General features: G+C 36.7%; 1 protein-coding gene across 1 annotated transcript in view; it reads left to right on the forward strand.

Moving 5' to 3' along the window:
- The first annotated feature begins 1,890 nt into the window (after positions 1-1,890).
- nonC (serine/threonine-protein kinase Smg1) overlaps positions 1,891-10,672 on the forward strand; it is a 215,341-nt gene continuing 206,559 nt past the window's right edge. Inside the window, exon 1 of the mRNA XM_089633392.1 lies at positions 1,891-8,946. Coding sequence (XP_089489518.1) covers positions 2,041-8,946 — 6,906 coding nt within the window. The 5' untranslated portion in view covers positions 1,891-2,040. The remainder of the gene's footprint in view (positions 8,947-10,672) is intronic.

Below are 10,672 nucleotides of genomic sequence, written 5' to 3' on the forward strand. Positions count from 1 at the left end.
TTAGGTGTATCATGTAATGTAGGTACTAAATTTTAATCTACACTTACAAACATTCCACAATCACCCCTACTTGACATTGGCTAAAACACTTCTTTGGGGTGAAAAGCCATAAAAAAATAACTATTTTAGAAACTCAATACTGAAATATAATTTATTTGCTTACTGAGATTAGCCCGGGGCATAACAATAAAATAATCATCGCTCGATTTCCTTACTCCCAAATCGGCAACAAACTTGCACTTGAATGCATAATCCAAAATACAAGAAATTGATTATAATAATTGGAATAAGTAAATAGAAGAAAACCGTAAGTCATAAATGGAAAAATATGGAACACACCTTAAACCAGCAAGGTATTTTATAACCATGATGATAAACTTTTATGTTAAATCTATACTGAAGATAAATCCAGTAAGAAACCTACATTATTAATATGTTACTAGCGCAGACCCATGAAAAATCACTAAATAGTCTGAATTCTTGGAAAACTAGTTCCAATTTAAAATTAAATACAATAAAATTATTTGTACCTTCCAAAAATACGAGACAAAATTCCACCTTTTTCTGTGACAATTTCAAATCTAATTATCATGCGCACATATCGTTAAATCGAATACAAAATTTTGGTAATAAATTTGGTAATGTTGTTGATATATTTAGAGATTCCGTAGCAGTGCTTAAACGAAATCTACATAAACACTTTGCTGAAATGTATGACTTCTCCACTCCATAGTAAAAAACCCATTTTTTAGCTTCTGATTTTTCACTCTTTTCTTTTATGACTTTTTAACTTTAATATATATGTTTTAACTTTACAAATTAATATTGTAATTTAAATAACAATTCGAATATGATTTTAAGTCCCTATAAATGCTGAATAATTTCAATCCATTTATTTTTCTAAGTAAGTAAAAAAAAAAAAAAAACTGTTCTCCATAGTGGTATTCTGTATTATTTGTAAAACATTTATGTACTACAGATATAATAACTATTTTATTTATATATGTACGTAAACTTTTAAATGTCACATAGTTAATGTAATAACACTAATAACAATGTATGTAAAAGCCCAATGGGCGTTTAAATAAATAAATAAATAAATAAATAAATTTTGAAAATGACAATGAAATTCAAAGCTGATTTGAATTCATTGAACCAGTTACGTAGGGCGCACCGACAACGGAAATTAATATTATTGATGATGATGATTGATTGATGTCATAGAATTTCAGTAAATATCATCACAAAATCATTCGAGATCACAGTCCGAGACAATTGTTTCAAAACGTCACCGAACAAGGAAACGATTCTGTCAAAATCATCCGAAATCACAGCAGTCACGATATTGGTCAGAATCCATTAGAAAACGTAAATCGATTCCCAAATACGTCCGTGATACGAAAATATCTCGGATTGCTTGACAAACGAGATATTATCCCCGTATGTACATTGTGTTACTTAATACCCAATATGATTTAATATGCATTTGGGATTGCTAATTGTCAAATATTGGAATGTTAGGTATTAGATATTAGCTGTTTGATTATGCTATTATCTACCAACCGAAGAAGCTGCTAGTGTGTGAAAAATTCATTCATTTTTGGGTTGGGATTTACGACGCCCTTGCATTTGGTTGTGTAAAAAAAGCATTCTGACTTATAATATGTTGGGAAGGTTTCAGTAAAAATAAATAAATCATTTTTATAAGCCTTTTTTTGTACCATACTCTGTCTATTTTGAAGATTCGATTAAAGTATTTCGATCATGTTAATGTTTCGATCCTGTCCATGTGGTGGTTTATTTATGCTGTCCATCACTAGTACCCGTATCTTTTGGGAGATGACAACATTTTTTTTCTACATAGAAAAAACTTTATCTATGTAGCAGACGTTACAACATGTGTCAAACTTCACAAATATTTGCTACGATAGTTTTCTTTAGTATCGTTAATTTAACAATTTAATTTTGTATATATCACATAACCGAAGGAAAAATGATTGTTTTTTGGTCTGTCAAACTGTGTACAGTCATTATTAGGTAATGCTATCTAATAACTCTACTGGCAAGCTCAAAGCTTCCAAGAGCTCCAGGGATTTAGACTACGAAGCAGCTGATGATCCTGAAAGCAATCCATCAGGACGTGTGGTTGCTCGATCTCGCTCAAACATTAATTCCAACGAAAGCCGATTACACTCCTCCGTGGTGTATTCTCAGAAAGATGGACGTATTAAACCTCGCTCCAAGAATGTCAACGAATTTCGGGAGTTTCGTGGTCAACCCAGCGAAAGAAGAGGAGCCGGCCGATCACGTGGAGGGTTTGGGGGGAAGAATGACCGATATTCTTCCGAAAGTACTTACAGACGATTTCAAGAACCGTTGACCAAACAAAATATTGGGGATTCGAATGCCAACGTAAGTTTTACTTACGCTAATTCTAAATTCGACTCCGATGCTCTCATGAAATCGAACTTTGTTTATGCTTTACCCGAAGACACCAGAATATCTAAACTCCTACGAAGGCTATGCGGAGAAACTGATGTAGAGAAATCGCTGTCTATTTGCGCCAAATTACAAGAAGCTATAATGCTGCCAGACAACGTTAGATATATTCGTCGGTCCTACGATATTTTAGCTGACTCTTTACTGGAAGTGTTATATGATGCTCCCAGCTCCGAAACTAAAGGACAAGTATCTGCCTCCCTTGGCCGTATAGGCTACGTGATGGGCCCAGAATACAAAAAGCATCAAGACTGGGTCATGGGCAGATTTTCTATTCAAAGGAATGATGAAGTCAAGGCTATGCTCATACTATCATTTTCTCACCTATTTCTGCTGGATGCTGAAAAACCATCTTTGGGAGATCATGTGACTACGGCAATGACACAACTTCAGAGTGTTATAGAGGCAACCGATTCTGCCAAAATCTTTACTGTTGCAATAGAAGCCATTGTAACCTTGTCCAAATCTTATCCTGACGCTTTTGCAAAACATTTTATTGACATGGTGGACATACTGGTGGGCTGGCACGTGGACGCTGCCCAATCGAGGAAAGTGAAGGAGTTTGCTCTGGGAACTTTGGGAGAGTTTAGCTCCCACTGGCGAGCAGATCTTGCGTTCTCCGTCAAGTTGCTCGGCCAATTCCTGGAGGACATGTTGGCCTACGGAGAGGAGTTGACCCAACTGACCAACGGACACTTGAGTGACCAAGATGAACCTTCTGCTGGTCCTGAAGAGTGTGTGCAAAGAATCACATCTTTCATCAATGTGTTTAACACAGTCGCAAAGAGTTTAGGAGAAATGCTTAATCCTAATATGTCTTCATCCATCTCATGGACATTTTTAACCGATTCATACAGTAAAATGATCAGAACATATTTAGGCACTCTCAAAATTAACTTCAACGATGAATTGATTGTAGCTGGAAATGAATGCACTTACTTGTTTTTGGCTTACTTGCAGACAAAAGTTTCATCTAATTTCCCTTTGCTGTATGAGCTTATCAGCTTGCAATTGAATAATTGCTCCCCTATGTCTGACGAAGCCACAATATCACTCCTGAATTTGGTGAGAAAAACTATTAAAGAAATATCTGGTAATTTGCCAATAGAATTCATAAAAACTATTATCGGTAGGGATTCTAATCTACTGAAGCTCAGAGTTTCTCATAACCATATCATAAGAGAAGCTGTTATCGCCGTTTACCAAGGCTTGCTGAACTTGAAGAATATACCTCTGCTACAGGATGCCTATAAGTATGTCCTGAGGGATTTAGAAATTGCCTATAGAATGCTCGTTCCAGGAACAGAGATTCTTTCTTCCGAAGCACCTACCGATCCCACCATCTGCAGCCAATCTGAAGTGGAGATGATCATCCTGTTTAATCTACATTGCCTGACCGATATTGCCAACGCAAGCAATTCTATTATCGGCATGTGGGCTCTGCAACCGACTATTCTACAATTACTGGCTGTTAACTTGAAGCCGTATGACCAGAAACTAGCATTTGATAATCCATTGGTGCAATATTCAGTAATCTACTTACTGTATTCTCACTGCAAGAAGAATAACCATTTTATCGCTTCCAGTGACTTGATCTCTTATGGCCAACCGAGATCTAATGTGTGCGATATCTATGTCACTCTGGGAGAAGTTTCCAACGTGAGTCCAACCTCCGGGCATTTCGGAGTAATTGTCACATTATTTAACAAGTTGTTTAGATGCAAACTACAAACGGACACGTTGATTCTGTTATTAAATTGGACAAATGATATTTTTATTCAACTTCGTAAATATTTTCCTGCTGGATTGAATTCTAAATTATTATTGGAATTAGTAATGAATATTATCGAAACAGGATTTTCTATAAATGAAAGAATTGTCGAAGGAGTTGCCCTTAATATGAATACTCTGATGGACCATTGTACTGTACCCTGGAATGACAGCATTATGCTTAAGTTGGGTGAATTGTGCCTCATCCACTTAGATAACAACAATAATTCAATTAGGCAAAAGTATGCCACCCTTGTCCCATTTGTCCCATGGGATATTATCATCTTAGATTTAATAAGATCTTCCGATGTCAAAACTGAGAAATACAGAGCATCTCAATCCCTGCTCTTGAATAAGACAAATATTGTGAGTACACAAAAAGAACACTTGATGAGAGATACATGTGGCCAAATGTCAACGCAGCAGTTTAAAAAATTCATGAGCTATTTACTCAACGCCACTTTGTATAAAGATGGTTGGCTTCCTGAAGCATTTATAAATTGTTGGCCATTGAAGAATTCTCAAGGGAATGACGCTCACATAACCTTCTTTAGACAATGTTCACAGCATTTTGCCTCAGTGTTAAGTATGTGGGCCACGTGGGAATCGGCACGATTATGCATAACCCAGAAGCTGAGAACTCCCATCGGTAAACCTCAAGAAACCTTCACTCACATTGAGACTGCCATCAAACAGCTGGCTAGAAAATTAACATCCCATAACTTGGCAATTGATAGCAAAGAAATAGGTGAAATAGAAAAAGGCCCTGTGTCAGAATTAAGACGAAGCAGATTATTAATAGAATTCTTGGAATGCTTAGAAAAAGCCATACACAATGCGGCTGAAGGATGTGCCACAGTAATGGTACCAGTTATTCCAGCTGTTAGAACATTCTTCCATACCAACAAGTCCACCTGCCGAGAGTGGCTAAGCCGGGTGCGGCCCGCAGCGCTTGTGGTGGGGCTCCACGCAGGCCACGCTTCAGCCGTCATAAGACATGCGCATTCCCTACTGACCAACTCTACCACTCATTCACCCACCACTACACAGTCACTCTCAGCTGATGTCCTTACTTACTGCCTCTCATTGACCAGAGCTCTCATTCAGCTTAAAGAACCCGAGGCTCTGACAGGATTATATATGTGGATTCAAAAAAATTACAATGTAAAATTACCGTGGTTGAAAGCAGCCGCTGATCAAAGTGCTAAAAGATACGAATTGGCTATCGAAAGTTATTACTTCATTCTTTGTCAATTACCAAATGAAGTTAAACCTACTGAGGGCGAGACTTCTCGAGTGGAAGCAGTCCATGAGCTAGATGAGTTAGAAAAGCAATTCATTAATGATCAGATTCAAGAGTGCTTCAGAAACATTCAGTGCTGGTCCGATCTGAAGAATTGGATGGACAGAGACATAAACACCCTGTCAGAAAGTCCGCATGAACAAATTATAAATCAGTCTATAGAAATGTCGTGTCTGGATAAGTTTGCCAATGAAGAAATTATATTTCCTCAAGAGTTCTGTGATTGGGATAAATGGATAACCGATAGTCAAATATTAAAACAAGAATGGTCCTGCTTCAATCTTCTAGACAAAACCGAATCAAGACTGAAAAATGCCGCATTTAATGTCTTACTTCATCCCGACAGTCTACCAAATGCTGCCCAGACTATCGAAGAGTGCTTCGATACCCTCCAAGCCAGCCTTCATGAACTTTCTAGAAATCAACCTTGCGAATTTCTCTCCAATGTTCACATCCTGCATTATGCTGCCTCAGGCCTGAAGCGTATGATTAATGATGGTAAATTACTGATGAATCCCTTCTTCTCTTCCTTGGGTCACTCCACCTTGAAAAATATCGATCCTTCCACACTGAGCAAGATAATATGGTGGTCTGATTATTTTTTAAAAATAAATTCTTCAGAAATAGAGTTAAACATAGTGGAGAGTATGAGACTTGACTTGGTGAAATCCAGCCGCAAGTACTCCAACGTCGACGCTTCCAAAAGAGAATTAATAAAATATTATTCCACATTTAAGCATCAAAGTTTAGCGGATGCTTCCATTAAGCAACTAGAAGATGTTTATGAGTTATTTGTGGGGGCAAGCAACTCATATGATATGAATATGTGGACTTTGAATAACGTAACAGCCATTATGGAAACATCTAAACTTCTTTACCTACAAGATGGTACTAGAGAAATGGCTATCAATCTATGTGCCAGCGCTTCTCTCGGAGTATCTCAGCGATTGACATTGGCTGAGCACACTTATGAATTTAGAGAAAAGGGAACTCGAATGCTTTTAACCCTCTCCAAATGGGTGCAAAATGAAAATGACAAATTGCTTATTAATAATTTGCGTTCTCCACTGACCAAGCTTGTAACTGCTTTGCCCGAAATTGGTCTTGTGAATAATAATGTATCTGCAAATGTGATTCCCATATCTGATTCAGCAGTTGGAAAATTACTTCAGTTTAGTGTGAACCAATGTCCTGGTTTGGCTAAAGCCTGGTTTACGTTTGGTTCCTGGTGCTTCAGATGGGGTAGGAAAATGGTTGAGTACAGTTCTAAGATTGGAGGGCAGCTGACAGAAAATGACAAACTTCAAATACAAAGTGTAATGCTACTCGGCAGCCCAGAAGACTTTGAAACTATCTGTGAGATTTTATCTAAAACTCGAGTTAATTGTGATGATGAGGATATAGATTGGAACCAAATAAATACCTCAGAAATGATTGAAAGTCAATTGAGAAGTGTTCAGTCTCTACGCAATGCATATCCCGAGCACCTGGTATTGTTGGTTGATATTTGGAGACAAGCGCAGAAAAGAGTATTTTCTTACTATGAGCTTTCTGCCGATGCCTACTTTAAGTTCTTGGAGTTAAGTTCTGCCAGTGAAAATGTCAATCACAATGGAGAGTGTGCAATTGTGACAGCCACTTTGAGGTTGTTAAGGTTAATAGTAAAGCACGCCATGGAATTACAAAATGTCTTGGAATCAGGTTTAGCCAATACTCCTACACACCCATGGAAGGTTATAATTCCACAACTATTTTCACGGCTTAATCATCCAGAAAATTATGTAAGACGCAGAGTGTCTGAATTGCTGTGTCGCTTGGCTGAAGATACTCCCCATTTAATTACCTTCCCGGCAGTGGTTGGAGCTGAAGAAAATGAAAAAATTAATTTAGCAGACATAAGTTTTCCGAAATCTAGTATTATTATGGATGCTGAAAATATTGAAAGATGCACTGGCGAATCAGCTGATACTAGCGACGCAGAAAGTGAAAAAGATAATGATTTGAATTCTTGTTTCATGGACATGGTGGATACATTATCCAAACAGGCACCAGAAACTATATTACAAGTTCAGAAATTGGTTAAAGAGTTGAGAAGAATAAACCTGCTGTGGGATGAACTGTGGCTAGGAACCCTCGCTCAACATCATTCTGAAATAACCAGGCGCTTGGCCCAATTAGATATGGAAATATTAAAAGTTAAAAATAATGTCACCCTCCAACAAGATGAAAAAGAAAAACTGATTAGCGAAAAACACCGCATTATTTTAAAACCCATTCTTTATGTACTTGAGCAGTTGGCAGATATTACTTCTGCAACACCAGAAACTCCTCATGAAGAGAGTTTCCAGGAGAAATTCTTAGATTCCATAAAAACCATGTTGGATAAATTGAGAAATCCCTCAGATCCTGACAAACCTAAAGAATCTTGGCTGCCTATCAAAGAACTTCAAATCAAACTACAACAGAAATCTAGCAAAAGATCTTCATACATGTTAAAGATGTCCGATATCAGTCCCACTTTGGCGAGAATGACCGACACCGTGATATCAATGCCCGGGGTACATACGTCTTCAAATGTACGCATTACAATAATGTCCATTAGTAATACTGTAGCAATATTGCCAACTAAAACCAAACCTAAGAAACTTATTTTCCATGGGTCGGATGGTAAAACATACACTTATTTGTTCAAAGGCCTAGAAGATCTCCACCTGGATGAGAGAATAATGCAGTTTTTGTCTATAATGAATACCTTGCTGGCTCATGATAAAGAAGACAGTTGCGACCAGACGTACAGAGCTCGTCATTACTCAGTCATACCGCTGGGCCCTCGCTCGGGACTCATCAGCTGGGTGGACAACCTGACACCTCTGTTTGCGCTCTACAAGCGTTGGCAACAGCGTGACTCCGTCACAATGTCGGCCAAGAACAACAAGTTTGTGACAGTTTTGAGGCCATCAGAATTGTTCTACAACAAGCTGACTCCTCTTTTGAACGCCGCTGGCATCAACGCGGAGAACAGAAAAGAATGGCCTGTGAGCATATTAAAGAAAGTGCTGACGGAACTTATGGCGGAGACTCCCAAGGATCTCTTGGCCAAGGAGTTGTGGTGTGGCAGTGTGACTCCGGGACAGTGGTGGAGGACAGTGAGGCGTTATTCCTTCTCCGTGGCTGTCATGAGTACTATCGGGTACATCATTGGACTGGGTGATCGCCATCTAGACAATGTATTAGTGGACTTGAGTACGGGTGAATTAGTTCATATCGATTACAACGTATGCTTCGAGAAAGGGAAGACACTGCGAGTGCCAGAGAAAGTTCCCTTCAGGATGACCCCCAACCTGGAGCATGCCCTTGGAGTCACCGGTGTGGAGGTTAGTACATTTTTAATTTGCTCTTTGATTTTTTTATTCAGCATGTACAAGACAATTCAATATTCAATAGAAATGGATCCATAAATTGATTAGGTACAAAACATTTTTGAGGTTGCTATCTAAAAAATTATCATGTTTTCAATGGAGTGTATTTAAAAATGAATTTTAGCGATAATTCTAATCTGAAATATCTGGTAACGTTATCTTCTAGTGATTATAAGTACTTTGTTACCAATTTTTTTTCAAATAATACGGTAGGACGTGACGTTGTCTACCGTATACAATTTTTTTGCAAAGTTTGAGACATCTGTGGAAAATCAGAAATACTTTTATTGTACTCCGTCTCCAAAGCAGATATTTGTTTCCAACTTGAAACATAGATGTCTCATTACAAATTTTTCATCAGAAAAGTTTACTAATCGCTTATTTATTGTTTTGGTGTTCGTAGAACTCCATTTAATTTTTTTAAATAAATATAAAATAAATCAAATTTAATAATATTATAATAATTATTAAGTTCTGCAAGTATTTTTCTTATTTTTACAGTTTTTAATGTGACAGCTGTTTCGGCTTTTGAGGCCATTATCAAACTGTCATTATCAGTTTGATAATGGCCTCAAAAGCCGAAACAGCTGTCACATTAAAAACTGTAAAAATAACAGAAATACTTGCAGAACTTAATAATTATTATAACATTATTAAATTTGATTTATTTTAAATTTATTTAAAAAAAAATTACTAATCGCAGTTTACAGGCGGGACACAATAATATTATTTACTATTTCCTAGAGGAATAAAAAATAACAAACTGACATCATAAACGGATTATTCTTTTTCATCGAAATTTAGAAAAAATCTTTTGGAATTCTACGAAAGTTACGAGATTCTTTACATATTCGTAATATCACATTAAAACATTTATTTGTTGGTACTAAATTACTAACATATTATTATTTGTTTTGTATGAAAAAATAAGGAAATCGATAAGATTTAATTAGTATTAATTGGTGATAAGGTGACTAGTCCTGTATAATGTGGGAGAATTTCAGTGAAGGTGTAGGCGTGGTAATCGAACCTTTCAAATATGTCTCCAAAACTTACGTAAGGTACAATCATAAATCAAGATTAGGAATTTACATTGTTTTGTATTAATATAACTGTGTCTTGGTTTAAAAAGGCCCCAATGTCAGTTTTTTAAATTTTATGGGCTACATAGAATTTGGTCCTTTTAGCATGTTTTAATTTTAAGAAAGGCGATTTTCTGGTGTAACCTTTCGATTTAGAGAAAGGTTCTTTTAGAATTCGGAAGGTAACCCAATTTTGAGACGAAATCGCGAAAGTATATTGTATTAAAAAAACTGACATTGGCCCTTTTAGAAGCTAGCATATAATATGAAATTATTAGTTTTACTATCCGGCTTTGCCCGTAATTTGAATTTCACTGCAATAACTGAAAATATTGATACTTACGAGATAGAAAAACTGAAACAATCGTGCTTTTGATTTTGGTATAATTGATAATTTTATTTCTTTTCGAAAAATAAAAAAGAACCAACAATAATAATGTGGTCTAGTTTCTTATTGTTTTATAGTGTTTTTATTGACCTAGAAATTTCAGAAACAGCTATGCAAATTTCATGATGCCAAATCTCCCCATTCGAGAGTTTTTGCTGGTCCTGGATACAGATTTTCTGTTAAGATATCTAACAACAGTTGACCCGGGTTA

Source organism: Hesperophylax consimilis, chromosome 7 (genome assembly GCF_061612785.1).
Source record: "Hesperophylax consimilis isolate HC1 chromosome 7, BYU_Hcon_1.0, whole genome shotgun sequence".
In the NCBI taxonomy this organism is placed as follows: Eukaryota; Metazoa; Arthropoda; class Insecta; order Trichoptera; family Limnephilidae; genus Hesperophylax; species Hesperophylax consimilis.